Genomic DNA, 22,027 nt, shown 5'->3' with positions numbered 1-22,027 from the left:
GTTTTGTTATATAGGTAATGTTATGTTTTGTATTGGAAAAAATGTTAAGTTTAACAATTAAGTGCATTTTTATTTTCTTATAAATTTGTTTTAAGTAAAGTCTGTTAATATTTATTATAAATTTTGATTATTTTGGCTAACTAGTACCTACTGTTTTATTTGTTTGTTTGTTTTTTTTTTTTTATATAAAATGGTTATATTTTAAATAAGTTAAGTTTGGACTTTTATTTTATGAACAGTATTTAATTAATAATGATGTGATATTAATTTGTTTACAGTAATGTTCCTATTGGTTTGCGGACTGAAAAGAAAATTTTAATAAAGTTATTATTTTGATTGTTTTTATAAAAGGTACTCGTACGACGATGGTGATCACACGAGGTTTTTCGTGCGGACGAACAAACGTGACGTGCGTGTCGTTCAACCGTTGGAAAAAGACAAAAAAATTCATACGTCTAACACAGCTTGTCGGCCAACATGAGCATCAACGGCTTGGTCTCGCCGTATGTAGGAGAATTCGTAGCACTTGTAGAGTCCCAACAAAGCTTATTAGGCGGCAATTATTGTACCGCGTTCGAACAATAATTTTTACTATGTGAATATCGTAAAATAATTAGTTTGTAAATAATACATTTAGAGTTCAAATCAACTGCCGAGATGAAAATTTTATATGGTACAATGGATTATGTACAATTTTTGTTTATCTTTGTATTGGTGATAATACTGAGCGTCATTTAGCTCAAAACCATCGTACTCCCATAAGACCCCACGTTAATTTTAAAAGAGTGTTCCATTCTGCTTTCATCTATTCTGTGACAACACCACAAAATATGACAACAATTATTTATAATTAATATAACCATTAATAATTCTGTGGCTTAATTTTCGAACAAAAAGTTTACCGCTAAGTTAGAGTCCACGACTTTTCAGAGTTGTTAAAATATTAAAGCTTTTGCTGTATCTTATTTTCTTCAAAAAATAAAAAATAAAATAATTATTTTTATTGGGATAACGGCAATATATGCTGCTCTCTATCAAATTATGTTGGTGTGTGTATACAATAACATAACTAGGTAAGTAAATTTAATCCACCAGAGTGTGTATGAGTTGTAACTTTCATAATTTACATAAGTGTTACTTTTTCAGTTTTTAATTTTTATACCTTCAACTGTTGGAATTCGACAAATAAAATGTTCAAATTAGCACAGCGATAATTTATTATATTCAACTAGAAAGTTAAGTTAATTATATTTCTATGTATAAAATCTAACTAACGAGTGTATAGGTCGTTATTTATTGTTGCTGACTGAGAATCGCGACTATGATAGAACTTTGTTCGTTAATCGTCGGTTTACTTTTGTCAATAGATAGCGCTGCTTTTACCTATTTTTGTATTTTTAATTAATTTTTCAGATTTCCAATTTCAGTCCAAACAATTCGACGCTTAAATAATGAGGTTGAAGTGTCAAAGGAGAAAAAATATAAGTGGACTCAGTCCTTCCACCTCAATATTTTTTTCTATAACAACTTGTTCAAAACGTATGGCTATGTGCTCAAGCCTTAAGTTATATAAAAATAATTTCCTTTGTTATTAATAATAATTAATTATTTTCAATTTTAATTTAATTCTAGTATTGTTTAGGTATCGGATAAACTCCAAAAATACCAAACGAATTCAAATCGATTTTTTTAAACTTAAAAAGCACACTGCAGAGCAGATTACAATCATAGATTTATAAATCCAACACTTGTTACCGGAATAGTCAGCGTCCAGTAATGACGAAATAGAAATACACCAGCGGGGGTCAGGTAAAAAAATATATATAATTATAACAAAACAAGATTTCTAATAAACATTTGCAACAGTACGTCATAAAATGTATTTCATATTTTTCTGCTTGTTTTTATTATGCATAGTGTGGAGTGTCGTACTGTCGTATATGCCTCATAAAGGTTTGACTTATATATAATATACATATAATAAGTACCTAACAGTTATTTTTTAGTTATAGATTTCCAAATCGCCTAATGAGTAAATATCAACAAATGCAGTGAAAACTTAATCAATTATTATTTCGGTGAGTTTTTCTACTTCGCCATTTTAAATTCGGGGATCATAATATTAAATGAATTGTGCTAATGACAAATATTACTTGTAATTATCTTTTTTCTCTGATTAATTGCATTTATATGTACATAACTAATGTTTAATAACTTGGTTATGAGTGGAGATCGATTATACCGGTCTATTTTTTTCATAAGCTTCAATATTTTAAACTTGTACTTAACAATGTACAACTGACCTGAACCAATATATTTTCACACATATATTTATTCTATGTAGGTTCCGTTTAATTTTAAATTAATATATTCTATAAAAAATTATATATTCATTTTAAATGGCCATGTTTAGATATAATAAGTACCTACAGTGTGTGATTTGGGAGCAGGGCTTAGATTGCCTCCGAGTCTTTCACCACTGCAAATAAATGTGGTATATTTATTTTGAAATCAATAAGCTATAGTATATTGTGCAGAGTATTTTATCTAAGTATACTAAAACGTACTATACCTACATTTCTGTGAACTATTTATTTAGTAAAATACAAACAAAAATATATAAGTAAATAACATTTATTATTTATAATTTATATGCATTATTATAACTATTTTCGATTACATTTTAAATAACTCAATCTTAATATAATGTTATAAGTATAAGTAATAATAGTTTTTATAATATTAAAGGCTTATAAGAATTATACAAGTAATAGCACAATATACAAATACGTACAACAAGATAAACTCGTATATTTGTAAGTCAGAGAAGAATCATATGCAAAAAAAATATTCAGTTAAAGAATTATTTTAAAATTTAACAGAAATATTACAATAATATGAAAGTATAGATGCTAAATAGGTACATCAATATATATGTATATATATATCACGGGCATATCAACTCGCAAATACAACTTATATCAGGCTATAAATATCTTAATATACAATATGAATATAAAATATACGATATTTAATAAAAACACGAATATACATTAAAAATATTATAATAACTATTATGCTAGTACTACATACATAAATAATATAATATTTTATGGTTCACCTTGCTACAATGGTCGTTGAAAAAATAAAATATCTAATAAAGGCATTAAGACTTTTTCAAATTATTTTTAAAAAACCATTCGATGTGCGTAAAGAAAAAAAAATAATGCCCCGTAAAGAAGTAAAGTGTTTTGATCGTTTATTTTATAAACAAAATTACGTTAGTACGATAATAACATTATAACTTAATTATAATATTAAGTCTCATTTTCAAAGTTTTTTTTAAAAAACAATGATATAAAATCACGAGCTAGTATTATTATAAAACGTTACGTTATTACTATGTATATGCTCAGGTCCGATCCTAAAAGCAGTATGGGACAAACGCGGTTTGACTAAAAATATTTTTAAAAATAAAAACAATAATACTTAGGTGATGATAAAATAATAATAACATTATGACACTAATTGCCGATCAGAACAACAAGGGCTGAGGTCCGATTACGTTGTTATTTCTACCTTCGTGATTCAAAGCCAGCACCTTGTATACCACGTCCAGATCTCCTGGGAGTTTGGGTACTGACAACCCGTAACCGAAGGACTGTGGTTGTGGTTGCCTAAGCACTCGCGCCTGCTGTTGCTGCTGGACGAATTGCGGCAGAAGCGTCAACGGACCTTCAACGAACTGTGGTTGCTGTTGTTGCACAAATCGGATGGGTTGCGGCTGTTGTGGTTGCACTTGAACAGGGTTCAACTGAAGTTGTTGCACTTGGACAGGGTTCGACTGCAGTTGCTGCTGCTGCTGCTGCTGCTGTTGCTGTGGCTGGAAGACTATTGCCCTTTGTTGCTGTAGCAGTTGTTGTTGTTGTTGTTGCTGTAGCAGTTGTTGTTGTTGTTGCTGTCGTTGTCGTTGTTGCTGCTGTTGTTGTTGTTGTTGTTGCAGTTGTTGTTGTTGCAGTTGTTGTTGTTGCTGTTGCTGTTGTTGTTGTTGTTGTCGTTGTTGAGCGATCTGTTGCCGCCGCTGTTGTTCTTCGAGTACCGCCCTCTGCTGCAGTTGTTGTTGGAACCTCAGCTGTTGTTGCACGGCTAATGATTCTCGCTGCTGCAGTTCTTCTCGTGATAATACCGATGGTACTCGTTGCTTTGATAATTCTACGCTTTTCAGGAACTCCAGTTCATTCCTGTCCGGTTCAACCGTATTCCGGTCGCCACCATTGCCTGATTCCGCCCGAGTTTCCAGAGCCAATATCTTCTGCCTCTCTAGCTGTCCCGGTTCCGTGAAAATGGGTATAACACGTCGTGGTACACCTGCCGAGTCCTGTTGCACCGTGAACGCTGTCAACAAAGGCGCTTCGAAGAAGTCAACTACGGTGCCGGTGTCAGTGGACGGTGCGTTGGACGCGGCCGGCGATGTCGTACGTAGCGCATTATTCGGTGCCTTTTCCCCGTCGCCGATCGACACAGACTTAGTGGCCACGAGTGAACTTTGGGTCGGCAACAGCGTTGGCAATAGACCTGATGACGTGGACGTAGCTAACGTTACTGCCGCTGTTTTAGGCGAGGTTGAAGTGGGAAACGCTGCCGTCGGTGTAGGCTGAAATGCTTCGGTAGGAGTGGTAAATGCTATAGTTGAAGTGGGTAATGCTACCGTCGGCGACTGAGACGGTGTGAAGTTTTGACGTTCTTGTTGCACCTGTTCAGTTGACTCTTGCACGTTAAAATGCAGTTGCGGTTGTGCGTTTTGTCGCTGTTGATCTTGCAAATGCAGTCTTTGCTCTACTTGATTCTGTGACTGTTCCAGTCGTTGCTCTTGGTTCTGTAACAGCTGCAGTCTCGGCTCTTGATCCTGTAACTGTTTTTTCTGTTGATCTTGTAACTGTATTTGTTGTTGTCCCAATATTTGTATTTGCTGTTGATCTAGAATTCGTATTTGTTTCCGTTGATGTTGCTGTCTTTGTCTCAGCTGATGTTGCTGTTGTTCGAATTGTTGTTGCTGTTGTTCGAATTGTGGTTGCTGTTGTTGAAATTGTTGTGATTCAACTTCCGCCTGCTTTACTTCGTTTACTCTGTCCTCTTCTTCTAAGCGATTGAGTACTTTAAGCAAAGCTTTACGTAACTTTGGATCTAATTTTAATGGCTTCTTGGCTAAGTCGTTGATGGACTCGGCATCGAGAGAACCAGGAATCCCTAGTTGTTGTTGTTGTTGTTGATCCGCCCAGCAAGATCCGGCGATCACAAGAAGTACACATAATGATGATACCTTTAAATCAGACAGATTAAAGTTATTAGTTAAAAACTAACGAGAAAAATCAATTTTATAACAGATATTTTAATATTATATGCATAATAGATATACGCTATATAATACGCTGTCGAAAAATTATAAGATCGTAGATACGATAGCCGATAGGTTTTGAAATGAATACAGAAACAATGATGAAGTCGTTATTATATGAGGTTTAAGAGAAAAGTATATAGATGTTGAGAAATGTTAGATGATTAATATTGCACGATCTTAAGTTTTATGAATTTTGATTTTTTAGAATCAATCTACTATAGTGTGAGAAAGCGTATTATTATTGATCAATAAAACTCAGTTTATTAGGTAAGACGGCAGCAAAACAATTGAAATCGAATATGTTGCATAATAATAATTTTAATCTGAATGAGGTACGATGAAAATAAAAAAAACTGTTATTCATAATTGTGTATAAAGTATATTATACTATATAATAAACTCCATAATAACCTAAAGGTATACCAAAATATGGATTAAATAATTTTATTCATAGATGTTTAGTAATAATTAGTAAATAATTATATTATAAAACAAATTTATATAGTCTTAAATATATAAATTAGTTCAAACATATATTATTTATCATTTATTATTAGATTAAAAAATAAACATAATTTATATTTTTAGCTTATAAATATACATTTTTTTATTATACTTTGCTGAATATTTTAGACCTGCGCTAATTAAATAAGGTTGATATTTTTCTAATAATTTAATTTTAAACATTTTTCTTTAAAATTAATGAACTTATTTTTTTAAATTTTTTTTTTTAAACATTTTGTTAATTTGTTAAAATTAAATAATATTTTAGGGAAGTTATGATAAATTATTTATTATCTACCTATTTATTAAATATGCATGTTATGCAACACAAATTTTTTTCAAAGAAAGTGAACATAAACTATTCATAACAAATTACAAGTAGATATTATATAATATATATATATATATATATATATGTATATTATAATTTTTATTGTATATTGTAATTTATTTTTGAAGTGTATATAAAGCTAAAGAAAATTATGATTTAGTTGGTGCTTTAAACATATAGTCATTAATCATTACTACAGAATGTATACATCATACTAGTTAAATCAATACGAGATATAAAGAGTGGTATTTTTTAAAACCTCAAGTTGCATATTATATTGATAATTACGTATATTTCACACTTCATTCAATATACTATTTTCACATTATGTACTTTCATTGGACTCACGATTACCAGTAGGTACATTTTATATACATATATATTTGTAATAGGTACCTAAAACGTGTGTGAATCGTAAAAAAAATCAAAACAAATAACATTTCATCAATGATTAATGGAAAGAAAGAAACAATAAAATTTTGGTTTACCTACGGGCTACAAATCGCTATTATATTTAAATGTGTTTACAGCTATAATTTTATCATACGCTTGGTAACGTATTTGTAGGGATGCTACGAGAGCCATTTCGAGCAATATCAAATAATTTTAACACGTCGTAATTGTATTGAGTGAAGATATATAACATGACGATAATTATGTAAAAGTATGCATTATAACTACTATTTAAAAAAGTTAAAGCAGAATAAAATATTAATTATTTTTTAACTTAAACTTAACTATGGATTAGTTTATTTTTTAATGCACTTTATAATTTATCTATCGGTTTATACAATTTTGAATTTTCCATTGTAATCCATTAACTTTTCCAATTAATTTAAAGGCACCTTTGTTAAATTATAATTTAAAACAAGTAGGTAGGTATATAAATCCATAATTGCAATTAAATTTAAAATTAAGTAAAATTAATCAATTATGTTTTAGGGATAATCACATTATTATATAATGCATTGCAACAACGCAGTGTGCTATAAAAAAGAATAGTACAATGCATTTTTAACAAAGTGGTCAGTTATTAAAAAAAAAAAAAAAATGAAAGTTACCAAATAACTATTGTTTGATCTAGGCAATTATTAAAAACAAAATAATATTTAACATTTTTTAGTTGTGTAATATATATAACCATAGATTGTTATCCGTCCTAACTCTAAACTTTTATGATTTGGTTGAATATATTATTGGGTACCTAAGTGTCTATACACTTTTATCCGATTAAACTGAATAATAGCTTCTAGGCACATTTTTTTTCTTTAGCTCTTGAAAAAATGAATATTTTACAGTTTACATGTTAGGTTAATACTTTGGTAGCTTATAAGTTGTATGTAAGTATTCATAAAATTTTAACAAAAATGGTATGATATCATATTATATTAATTATAATATTATCATCGATGTCTTCCACAAATATGTTACCATTGTATGAATCAAATTTCACTTTTTAGTAGTTATAAAAAGGTTTCCATTCTAGTATTTACTATAAAGATATAGTATTATTCGCCTTCTATGTGACTCTCACACTTCGTGACTTATAAAACCAAGTCTGACTCTAAGCTTGATACTCCAATACACGCCTTAAAATTGCAGTCCATGTACAATATATACGTAATATATAATAGACGGTCTTGAACACACGTGCTCATATAAGTTATAACTATATAGTATGTACCTATACAATAAAAGGTATGTTTTTATATCATTGGACGGAACAATATTATACGATTTAACTAATACATATATAGCCTTATAGGTATTGTAACATAATAAAACATTATATTAATCTGTAGTGGACGATGGTATTTTCGTTTCCGCGACGTTAAGTGCTCCGCTAAAGAGTGGTTTGTGACGGAACCACATATACACACACATATATTTAATACATCATACATATATATTATAGCTGAAAATACCATTATATTACACCAAGCAAAGTAGTATTATTATCGTAGAACATAATATAATATTATTATCATCATAGAGGAGCGCCCAGAGTTATTTTCCCCACTTGACAGTCGTCGTTCGTTTTATTTATTTATTTTTACGTCTCACGAGGCGGTGCGCGGAGAAATCACCCACATGTGCGGTTGCCTATTATAATATACACTCGCTTGTTTTGTTTACTCGACGGTCGTGTGCGAAATATCAAGTCATGAACTGTTGACCCGCGCGAGTACAGATATGACCTCTTCGAGGCGGTAGAGGCAGAAAGCGTCGGAGTGAAAGCGTGTTCGGGTCGGGCTCGATGCTCTCCGTCAAATTTGTTTTTTTTGTTTTTGATGCAACACGTCGTAACTCTGATTTATTATAGTAATAATAATAGTAAATAATAACATCGGACGCGTCTGAGACTTGTGGCGAAATCATAACGAAATTTTTTTTTAACTTTTTAATTCGATATTTATCTGTGTATCCGTTTTGCGGTCCACGTTTAAATGCATGTACCTATCGATACAATACGGTTTTATGTACGCGAACGAGAAACACGAGTAGAAGCTATTTTTTTTTATTATAGTGTTCGACTTGAAGATTTCGTGGTAGTACCTAAAAAGATAATATCATAACGATTCTTATAGGCACGAAATCGATGATTATGCACAATACTACAAATCATAGTAAAATTATAGGAATTATTTGTTGGTCTATATTGTATCGAGACGCTTGAAGAATGTGTCCAAACAAGGTCGTAATATGTTTAAACTATGATTTTTAAGCATATGCATAAGTTAACATTGTATATTTCGTACAATAAACAATTTTGTCATGAGCGATAGTTGATATGAGTGCAAGCGTAAAAGAATAAAACGAGATATGAAGGAAATAAATAGTATCGTAAAACATATTTGGTATCTGAGGTAGTTACCTGTATGTTTCAATCCATATATTGAGTTTAGAACTGTATCGTTCAAAAGTACACATTTTTAATATTATTATTATTTATAATTATTGGTATCAAATTAATAAATAATTAAAATAATTAATAATTATGATTTTATTTGTTCATATTACTTTTATAACATTGTACTTACTATTTATATTATTTATATATCAAGTATGTTTATATTAAAAAATATCAATACTAATGAAAATTATGTATAGCATACAATTTCGAATTTAGGTATAATTTTATAATGGTGTTTCTGTTACATTAATTTTGATACAAGTGATATATAATATATTATATGTTTTACGCTAATTTTATGTACAAGCCGTTAAAAAAAAATATGATATTAGTTTTACCTATATAAATTTAATTATTTTTTTTTTTAATTTGTTTATGACAAATATATATGAAGGGCGAATAAATGGTTACAAAGGAAGAGGTAGATCAAGGAAGGCATATATAGAAGAAATGATAAAACAAGCTGACTGTCGTCGATATATAGACATGAAAAGACTGGCTTTTAATAGAGAAGAATGGCGAACCAGATTTGCAACGACAAGGCAAGGCCTTTAGTAGAGAAGAAGAAAACATTTAATTGAAATCAATTCCTAGAGTTTCTGTAATCTGTACACGTAGAGTTCATCACAGGTTCTATACATTTTTAATATAATATACGTAAAATAGGTACTAAAATAACAAAAAAGGTAGACGTAAAAATATATGATTAAACTATACTGTTGACGAAAGATGAAAATATCAATATTTGATTTTACGAAAAATATTTGCGGTACAAATATTATTATAAAACAGTGTCATATTTAAACAATAAACAATGTTTATTAAACATACATTGAATAATTCGTATAACTGTTTCATAAAAACCTAAGCATTTCAAAATCTGATCGAAATAAGGGTGCGCTTTTTTGAAATCTATATTCAAAATTACCGAGCTTTAGATGCATTAGCTATAAGTCGGGAAACTTATTATATGAGCCCGCACGAGTAGGTAACTATAATAATATTATAGTCGAAACAGTACAATACGAGTAATATGTAAAATATAATATAATAATAATGATAGTCGGCTGTAAAGCCGGGATTTTCGGGTGAAAGCGGTAATAATACACCGTACAAAACCGTTTTTGATTATGAATATCGGCAGCATCCATATAATGGCCGTGTGCAAGCGTAAAAGTGACGCACAGATATTATCTTTTTACTATATATTTTACGCGAAACACGGGTAGGTATTCAGTTCCCGCCGTAAACATATTATAATTTATTGTTTCTAATCTGCGGGACACGCGTAATTACCGTGATCTGTACGCGTACCTTCCTCCTATACGCGTGTATCCGAGGCTGCCGGATAAGCGACGATATTATGGTACGCGATTTATCTTACGACGAACCTGTCCGCGTTCACACGCTACCGCGGCGCATTTTTCAAGCCGACGAGACGTCGTGACCGCGCCCATTTCGCGACTTACAACCACGGTCGTTAACGGACTACGGTGTCCGAGCGAACAACGTAATCTCAAAGAAGTGTCTCGAGCGTTACGAAGGCTCGAGATGTTATAACGGGCACGTGTACCTGCGTTAACAGCCGAAAAAATGTTAGGTCGATAAATTTAAAAATTCCTTGTGGACGTGCAACGAGTGTGTTTTAAAACACTTGTACAGCGCGGCGGCGTGATTTGGTCGTGTGCAGTGTTTCTTTTTTTTGGGAGGAGGTGATGCAATTTTTGTACATTTCATCTATTACCCGATCAAAAATATTTGATTCAGGCCCGAATTCCTGACGTGAAAACCGGTCTCCGGTAAAAATGAAAAAAATTCCAACTCGCCAAAAAATTGTTATTTCACAAAATACAAAAATAATTTTTAAATGAAAATATTACAATCTATAATCTACTTTATCAAAGAGTTAAAAAACCAGCAAACAAACTTTGAGTTTGATCTCATAGCACAAAAAAATTGCAATCGGCCACCAAAGACGAAAACTAAATATCGGAAGTTAGAAGAAAGGGTTATTATTTACAAAAGAAAGATATAGCATTTATTAATTTGAGCTTTTTTTTCTAACGTTTAAAATTACAATTTTAGGCTACAAAGCGGTAAAATTTGTATTAAGGAATACATGGACGCAATAATGTTCCATTTTTATTTAGAAAATAGAAGCTCATCATGATTCATAACTTCATAATACTCATACTATATTATATTTTTTATTATTAACTTTATATTAAACTATATTATACAGTGAAACCTCTACTAACTGACCTCCCAATAGCGGACATTTTTTTAGGAACGAGGACATTTTTACTACTTTTCAATGGAAAAACCTCCGAATAACGGACATTATTTTTATCTTTATTTGAAAATAATACGTATTCCTATTCGTATGTACTCTCATAATGATGTAATTACGACAACAAACTCGTTATGGGACGATCAAATTATGACGAATTCGGTTATCAGTGAAACAGTCATGGTGATAGTTTCTCTATCAAATAAAAAGTTTACAAGACGCTTTGTCTGCTGTAAAAAACGTAAGTCATTTCATCGATAGAGATAAAAATAAGTACTATTTTCACTTATGCTATAACTTTAGCGAATGATATAACTAATGAGATTGCACAGAGATGGTGTAATTATAAACAAACAAAGCTCACTGATTATTTCTCACAAAAATAATTTTAAAAAAACTTGTGCTTAATTAAAAAAAAAAACATATGTAATTTTAGACTGTAAAAATATAATTCATAATAATTTGCAAAAATGTAAAATGTAATAATTTGCAACAATAATAATAACATTATACATATTCATACATGGTATGTACATTATTTAATTTAATTTTACGCTTTATGAATTTCAAAAATGCATCCCCTTTTAATAACGGAAACAATTTCGGTGACTGAGAGTGTTCACAATTCAGAGGGTTTAGAGGATTCATTGTATATTATATTATTTACTGTTGGCAAATCGGGTGTCGGTAAAATGGTGCGTCGGCGAATTGGGTTGTCGGCCAATCGGTACGACACGAAATATTTTTGTATTTATTATGAGAGCACCTCTCGAGACAACCGTTGTAATATGTATGTATAATATAAGTACATGTACGCACATATATATGGAAACAAATAATTGCATTATATATTTGAATATTCAAATCGAATCGATATACCTAGTATTGTTCACTAATACAGCGTTTCCCAAACTTTTTCTCTGCTGAATCCCTTAGAAATAGGTTGTAAAAATGATTGCGAACCCCCTTAATAAAAATAATAATAAATAATCTAATATAGAATTTTCAATTTACGTTCGCAGATTTCTTTCGGCACACGCCCGGACCACAGTTTGGGAAATGCTGCACCAATACATTACACCGTGACGTCGTAGGTCCACGATAAAACAATGTGTGACATTACTTTGTGGACCGTTTTTAAAATAAAATATATCTATTTGTGCAACAGTGTGTTAAATACTGTTTATTAGGAACTAATAGTATTATATACCGATTTTCGAAACGACAATAGAGTTGATAGCAACTATTATTATTGTATACTATTAAACTGACAATATTTTTTAAATATGAAGAGACTATCTTAAACCTATATCAATGTTTATTAACCAAAATTCAAATACAGACGTCAAAGTTAAAATTCACTACATCGAAGTTGAGGTCAAAATCCTCGAGACTATTAAAATGGAAGAGTACACCGCCGTCGGGTTCATCAAAACATGTATGCGATTCGAGCTCTCCTATCGATTCAGTGTTCACGCATATATTATAAATCACACTCGCACACGACTTCATATCATTGGATGGCGTTTGTGTGTTTTGCACACGGTGCGTATATGGTGTTGTAATGCATAATCGCGGAGAAAGTTCACTCGTCTCAAACACACACACACACACACACACGCCCACCCGATTACACTGCAGAATCGCGATATAGGTAATATGAATATCTTCTATACAACATATATCGTACGCATCGTGGTAGTAGGGCGACGATGATTTGCTCTCCGACGACTACTTTCATCCGATATCGATCTGGCGGTACATAATATTATGAAGTATTAAAATGCGCGTGTACACATTTATAATGCGCACGTCTTATTACGACAGACGACACGTAGGTAGGTATAATGCGTATAATATTAGGTATACGAGTGTGTGTAAATGAATAATATTCTTCTCTACGCGACCGCGTCGCCGCCGCACCTTTGCGCCGGGCGAAAGGTCGCGATCGTCGCCGCACAGAACATAATATAATAATACGACGTATCGCATTATAATATTATCGAATATATTATTAAAGACAGTTAATATTATATTATTATATGCACACACATTATTACGAGTGTATTACGACCACGTGTATTGCCGCCGCGACGCCGTCGAATATCAATCGCGAGTGCGTCTCATACCTCGGGCCACGGATAATAATAATAATACTATTACTTATGACCGTTTTATGGCTAATTATCATTCTAAACGAAGAAAGTCACTGTATGAAATATAATAATACATCTATATATATATATATATTAAATTCCCGTCCGATTGATGTGTCGTGTGTAATATATTAATATACCGCCGAGTGTAACGGTGTCGCAACGTACTTACGACCCTACGACATGTCCCCGAGGAACCCGCGTCTTTGCTGACGTCTCACCGCTGGCCGAGTCTGTCGAAAACAATAATTCGGGGAAAAAGTTAAAAAAATAAATAGTGTTTAACAAAATTTAATAGTAATATTACTGACGTTCAATCGTTCGATCATATTTTTTTAACTATTGGCAAATAACATTTAATATTATTATGACTTATGAGTATAATTTATAGCTGTACCACAATATTATAGTAAATTTTCTTTTTGAACGTCTGTGCCATTCGTTGCAGTTGAATGTTATATCTTTCAACTCTTTGTATTTAAACGATAATAAATGTAATTTATATTGTTATCATATTTTTATTTCTACCCGCACTAACTAATATACAATGACATTTTTCCAGCGATTCCATTCATTATCCCCTACAACTTAGGGTATGTATGACCCACATACCTTAAATCGAGTATATCAAATGCCCGAACCCTGACTTTTATTTTTGCAGCCCGCAGCCACCAGAATTATTAAAAAATGAAGTGAAAATAAGGAGAAAAAAAAACAATTAATATAATTTTCTTTTATATCCTTCAATTAAATAAATTTGGCCATGTTGACAGTTTACGTTTGATATGTCTGCGTCTTATATTCTTGTAATTTATTCATTTATAACTCGATGAAATTATTTCCGTGGTAAAATTTAAGCTATTTATACATTTTTTTTACTGCTGCGTATAAAATGAAATCCCGCCGATTGTCAGAGGAACCCTTAAGTATAAATTTGTATCTACGCGCCAAACATGCTTTTTTATGGTCGTTAGTCGTTACGCAAGATATTTTTTCATCATGCTCAGACACTAAAATAAAATATAATAAAAAATGTTGTATTTATGACTTATGTACACGGCACAGCTGATGTGCTCTTTTCGATTGTTTATTTTTCTCGCGAGTCCATTGCCGCCGCGCCCGGAAACAAAATGCATACCTATATCATTAGGCCGCAGGCGTAGGTAGGTAGACACAGCAATTATCATATATCTATGTTTACTGTTTAGCCAACTACCGTCTACAATAACTATTATAATTCTATACTGTAATATTGTTGTGGATATTTAAACAGTGAGTTTGCTTTCGGTTTTTTTTTTTATTCATGTTTTTTTTTCACGACTAATTAATTAACTAATTAATATTTCATGCGTGTATATTATTTATACGCCTCAGTTATATATAGAGAAATAACTATATGCATTTTATTATTGTATTACGATGCGCTGACTATTTATTGGGTCATAATATTTTGTATTATGTTATTATTATTATATTATATATATTGTATAACTGAATTGTGTAAAATCGAGTTACCCAATAATCTACGTGTATTTTAGTTGGACTGGTAAACTAAGACGAGCGAAAATTAATAGCAGTAAAAAAATCTTACACGTTTGTTCGATACGAATTTTCCATACAAATTTACTTTAAGTACACAACATTTATTTTAAAGGTTAACACCTATTTATCAAAAAGTTTTTAACGCTTTTGGAAATCATTTTTTTTCAAGACTATTTGAAGTCATGATTAATAAATATAAATATTTATAGAAAATATTAAATTCTTTATTAAGTAATTTATATTGTTATCATATTTTAAGTGTTTTTGAATAACAGCATATATTTTAAAGTAGTAAATTAGCTTTTAATTATTACTTATTAGTATTTAAAGTTTTGATGAATGGAGTGGTACAGGGGTATCCGACAAAAAAAAAAATAAGTATTTTCAAAAATTTTAAGACTCTTTTAAATATAAAATTGTCTATTATACCACCGCGGAGTTATATTTTATATTAAATGGATGCTTTTTATTTTCGAGGTACGATCTATATGATCACACAATTCGTGTGAGTAAATTTATAATACTATAACTTATTATATAGGTGTCTCTTATATGACGTATTTATAGTGTCACGTGCATACACTTACAAGTTGCTGCATGAATACATCAAAAAACTGTATAATTATTTATAAATAATATCGTAAAACATACACAGCACGTCTCTTGTGGAATACTATAGAAATACAAAAATACAATAAATATAATCATAATAACTATATAGGTATAATATGTAATTGCGTGCAGCACATTATATCTAACGGATTATGGATGTGTTGTACGCATATCGCGGTGCACTGTTCGGAATCGCTAACACGAGTCTTTTGAACATCGACACCGTGCCGAAACTGCGGTTGATTGTGATTTTTTATTTTACACGTTTAAATCGAAAATATTCAATAATTTATTCTCGTATTTTTAGACGCATTGTTTTCATTGTTAGTTATTGGCTACGATTCATGAACTTTCATCGGCCTTTCTCGTTTATATATGATACACAATTATAATTCATGCATATTATATAATATAGGTGCCTACTCAAAAAAATGAACAACAATATTATTTTCATGTCACTCCAGTATACTTATAGGTACTATAGGGTTGAGATATGATTAATCGAAGTCCACAACCCCTATTCGACTATTCATATTTCAATAGCTGTACCAAGTAAGTACTTGATGCGCATATAGTTTTTTCTTTTTAGACTTTGAATGATTGTAATGAAATAATATTTTCAGAAAAGTATTTATTAAATACGATGCATATACGATATATATTTAGAATTTAGAATATTCTATATAAATTTTCCTAGTCTCAAAAAAATATAATTCCGCAGGTTTTGGTCGTAGCGCAATCCATAAGATGTTAAGTTAATCAGACGAGTCTGGTTTTTCACCTCTATCAACAACTCTTGAAAACCAAGAAAGGGACGTTATGGCTTAGTTATATCTGATATGTTAGTCAGGGTTTGGGACGAGACTGATTATTGTTATGACCTCATAACCATCAATATGTATGTGTGATAAAAGCTTTGATTGGCATGTGCTTCAGTTTTTTAATTACAATCCATTATTAAGTACATCGTTTTGAAACACGGAGTTCTTTATAGAATAATTTGTATTGTACATTTATTTTGAGTCTATCGATGTATTTTTCAAACTGTGTTTCATTGTTACCAGATTGGAGTTAGAAGCGATATCTGATGAAAAAGAAACAAGTTTATCGCAATTAAGTATGGATATTATACATGAAAGAAAATATATTAGAAACCATATCCTACACTAAAATTACGCATCATAATATACATATATCTGTTTATAATTAGTCATATTGGTGGGTTTACGATAATAAACAGGTTCTTATTGCAAACTATCTAGTTATTAATTATAAAAATTGATAATATTTTTTATGATATTTATTATTTTCAAATGTATAATTCAAGTTTCTAATATTCTTACATAAATAATGTCTACTATGGTGTTACTTACTTACCTAGCAAAATATTTGGGTACATTTAAATGATAATAAAATCTTTAACTATATACCTATTGGTTATTGTATAATAATTGGGAAGTCACTAACGATTTCATCAAAAAAGTGAATCTTTAAAATAAACTATAAATTACAAAAATGTGCATACCTGACTTGTCGTTCTTAAAAATTGTAAGTTAGCTAATATTTATATTTTAAATAATTACAATTAAGCACACTATGTAACGTAACATGTTTCCCAATGGCCTATGTTGTCGTGGGGTATTTTTATTGATATAAAAAAAGTTGCTGAAAGCTAGAGTCAACTCAAAAACAAAAAAAACCTTTTTATAAAATTTTAAATAATAGAATTTCTAATGCATGAATATTATGCTTAATGTTAAAATTGATGAGTCGATCAAAATAGTGAAAATTATAAATATTGATAAAAAAAAATGTACAATTTTGGATTAATTTTTTTGGCATAGTGACTAAAATGTTCATTGACCAGTGACTGAATTGTAAAAAATCGTAAATTAATAAAATATATTATAAGCATATTATAAAGATTGATAATATAAACGTTAATTAATATATTTTAAAGGTATATAATATTATGTGTAGTTAAATTTTTGATAATAGTTCAATATTGTTTGGTATGGTTTTTTATCCATCTAAAATAAAAGTTAATTATTAGTGTTATATTATTACGATGTAATCCTTGTCAAAAATATGTAGGTAACAACTAATTACTAATTAGATGTATTTTGTAAAAGAAAATGGTCTGATGATCACGAATGACTTATATTTTATAATCTATTAAGTAATAAGTAATAATAAAATGTGGTTCATTTTTCATTTTCTATACAGAGTGGATGTTTCTTTATTATTAAACGGTAATAATTATTGATCAATAGGAATTTAACATAGATTTTTAACTAATTTAAATATTATTTATGTACCTATATCGTGTACATATTATTTTAACTAGTCATTTGAGTAATTATTTCCGACTATAATTACATAAAATATAAAGTACTTCGAATTTCACTGAAATATTAATCTTTGACTTGTCACGTACATAATATTATATACCATGATTAATATAAATACTCCAGGCTTGTACTTTCATTTGTCATCCCATACACACTGGTATTGTAGATTTAAAAAAAAATAAATAATCCTATTGAAAATATTAGGTGCCTAAATGCGAGAAACTCGTTTACTAAAAGAAGTCATAAATAAATATTGGGTGCGACGAATGTAGATACTATATTTAAGTTCTTATACTACTTATTGCGGTTAATTGTGTGCACTATAGATACTTGAACTATTATATAATTTGAAAAACGATCGTGTAATCGACCTCAAGGATGATGTGTTTAGATTTTATTCCTATGTATTATTTTAGGATATTATGAAGTACAGAACAACGAGAATCTGCGTCGTATTAAAAGTAGTCAAAATACGAAAAAACAATCACACAATGATATCTTCGCTATATCAAAATACCGAATGTGTCAGTTATTATTCACCTCATTTAATTGCACGTATTTTTTTACGAGAGTTTGCTGAATTTTCAAATTATTAACAGGTGAACTAAAGTTAAAGATTTTATCTGACTAAAATTACCTTCCTACCTATGATTATGTTTACAATAATTAATACAGTATTAAAACATATAATTCAAAATGTCGGAGTGTTATCGAACTATTGCAGGCACGTATAAATGTAATAATATATTACACAAAGTTCAAAGATCAGTAAAAATTGTATTGTTTCGACGATTTATACTCGATTTGTAAATAATATTGTATTTACACATAACATCGTACGTTGGTTCACAAAAAATATTACATGTTTCCACGTAACAGATTTATCTACCTATATATTGACATAATCTATTAGCGCGTTTAATGATTTCTTTATGAATAGCAAATATATGTAGGTATATACACACACACATATATATTTATACGTAATTATTATTTATTGTGTCTGGTTATACAACATTTCATATATAGTAGCATGTGTTGAATTATACTCATCTACAGTACGATTTTTAACGTAAACTACTCATTATATTGGTTACATTTTGTTCTCTTCAGAAATATGTTTTCACACACCAAGATAAGTATACTAAGAACAACATTTATATAAGCTCCTACTTATAACATATTATAATACATTTAAAAAAATATGTAATAATTTAAAATTTTTAAATTCGTGATTTAAATTTTCTAAATTTTTAAATTTGAAAACTTAGTGGAGCAAGATACTTTTATAAACATGTCGGTGTTGAAATATTGAGTATAGAGTAATTAATGTTTTAAATTATTACAATATATTAATTTTAGATTATAACAGCGTAATAATATGTGGATAACTATTTCGCTTATATAAACGTAAAATCCTTATTAATAAAAATATATTTGTTCAATTTATATGCAAAAGCGTTTTTAGAAAAATATTTTGCTTTAAATTGTGAAACTAAAAATGCATGTTTTTATAAATAAATATTAAAAAGCTTAAAAATCACAATTATAAGATATTGTAACTATAAGACATTATTTTTATTTTTATTTAATGTCGTGTTATAATAATTAATACTTAGTAATTGCTTTTAATTATGTAAAAGATTTTTACAAAAAAATTAAATAAAATTTTAAAGATATAAATATCTAATTGGTGGTTTTATCTTTTTAGTATCTACTATCCAGTGGATACATAATTACATAATAATTTTATATAAAATAGTGACAAAAGCGTAATAAATTATATTAAACAACAATTTAATAGATAACCAAGTACGATAAAAGCTCAACTTGCACTCCAAATAAAAATAAACATTTTAAGATTCCTAAACTATTTTAAAAAAACATATAATAACATTACTGTAGAAGTTAATCGTGATATTATCAAGAAAAATATCAATAATAATTTTCATTATTGAATATGTTAAAATCACGTTTAAAAAAAATTATACATTCATGTTTTATGTGTATTTAATATTTATATATAGATATAATAGAATTAGCTCAAAAAAGTTATATAATTTTAAGAATTATGTATTTTTATTTAATAACAAAAATAATTATTTTCAGTTATTAATTCACACACTATTTTTCAAGACAATCGGTAATATATTATGTATTATAAAATTAGAAAAAGTGAAAATAAAGTATAATATACACACGATTTATACCCAAGTAATTATTTCATATTTCCGCTTTACTCTACTCGATCAAAAATAATAAGGGCTCAAGAATACGAACTGTGTAAACAATAATGTTAATTTTGTACTCTATAATCAATTTAAATTCTACGGTAAAAAGTGAAATTCAATTTGTTATAATTAAATTCATAACATCAATAATTAACTATTATTTCGCTAATATTATTCAGTCTCGCTGTATTGTAGGTGAATTGAACTTTTTAAATGCTACTATACTAATTTCAGTAAAATGATTGTTATTCATATTCAATTTCTACGTTGTATTTGAGAAATATTTATCTAGAAATAAATTTAAGAAAAAAGTTTTAATAAAAGCCTAAAAAGTAATTAAAATTAATTAAATTTTGACAATGTATTATACTTTCATTCGAGTGATGTGTAGATAATGTAAAATTATTAATAATTTACGTACCTAAATATTTATCAAATTTTGAATATGAAAATAATCTATTTACATAGCACGTAAAATAATTGCTATTTGATTAAAAATTGTTAGTAAATTTAAAAAAAAAAAACACTATAATCCTAAACATACATGTTTAAAATAAAAAATATTATGATTTATACATATTACGTATTCTACTGACCTGTGGTATCATGGTGATGTTGTTGGTAGACGTTCTGGATAGCGACTAAGCCAGTCTCAAAAACAATATCACGACGACGATGAGCAAATCGTAACGGTAACCGGTCCCCTCGTGGAGAACTATCAGTCTCCGGGGGGGCGAAAATTTCACTTTTTAAGGTCACGGCGATTGATGATCTCAACATGAACAATGTGAGTAATAATAATAAATCCCTCGTGAAATGATGTATGATTAGATAGTAGTATAAATGTATAATGCTTCCGGTTATTTTTATTAACGAGTGAACCGTTGAGGAGTAGGTATAGGTATATATGCACAAGCGAGACAGATGAGTAGCAAACGCAAATAGCGCACATGGAATGTACTTGATAAAATATGGATATCATTTTTCATACAAAATAAATTAAAAAATTATACTAATGATAAAAACTGCGGAAGGATTTGTAATATTTTTTGATCTTATCGTATAGGTACTACTTTATGTAACAATAAGTGTATACTTATGTGTACGAGTTTTACTTGATCACTATACTTAAATTTTATAATATATTAAACTAAAAATGTTTAGTACACAATGTACAGACTGCAGTGTAGTGTTAAAAAATTACTAAAAAATTTGGTTAAAACTCGCTGGAATCAATAATTAATCAAAACTAAAGAGTAAAGACCAATTATACATGTATACGTATATTAAATAAACATATATGTATAGGTTATATATATATTTTTTATTAAGCATTGATGAATACAGTTATTGTATTAATAAATAACAAAAATAAAATCAATAAGTAAACAACAATAATTATTATAATAAATTATTTAAGTGAATTAACTGAAATAAATATTATTTTAAATATTATAACAAATATATTAGTAAAAAAACGTAATATCATTATACATTAAAAATTATTATTTGGTATTCTTTATCTTAAAAATAAATTAATATTAGTTATTTTCAAATATTGATCGTACATAATCAAAAAATAATACATTTTACACATATTATACAAAAGTATTATGTACCCATTAGTTAGAGATACGTTTATATTTTGAAATCGAAAATCGACGATAGTTTTGGGATAGTTTTTATTTAGACACACGA

General features: G+C 29.1%; 1 protein-coding gene across 1 annotated transcript; it reads right to left on the bottom strand.

The window, feature by feature from the left end:
- Positions 1-3,331: 3,331 nt before the first annotated feature.
- LOC112597926 (putative uncharacterized protein DDB_G0271606) lies at positions 3,332-20,989 on the bottom strand. Its single transcript, XM_025344170.1, has 2 exons — positions 20,926-20,989; positions 3,332-5,320 (listed from the first exon to the last, which is right to left on the bottom strand). Exons 1-2 carry the CDS (start codon positions 20,935-20,937, stop codon positions 3,536-3,538), a joined length of 1,797 nt encoding a protein of 598 aa, XP_025199955.1. The 5' UTR covers positions 20,938-20,989; the 3' UTR covers positions 3,332-3,535.
- Positions 20,990-22,027: the final 1,038 nt, after the last annotated feature.

Source organism: Melanaphis sacchari, unplaced genomic scaffold (genome assembly GCF_002803265.2).
Source record: "Melanaphis sacchari strain LSU unplaced genomic scaffold, SCAv2.0 Contig44_pilon_pilon, whole genome shotgun sequence".
NCBI classification, from domain to species: Eukaryota; Metazoa; Arthropoda; class Insecta; order Hemiptera; family Aphididae; genus Melanaphis; species Melanaphis sacchari.
This window is presented reverse-complemented; position numbering and strand designations above follow the sequence as displayed.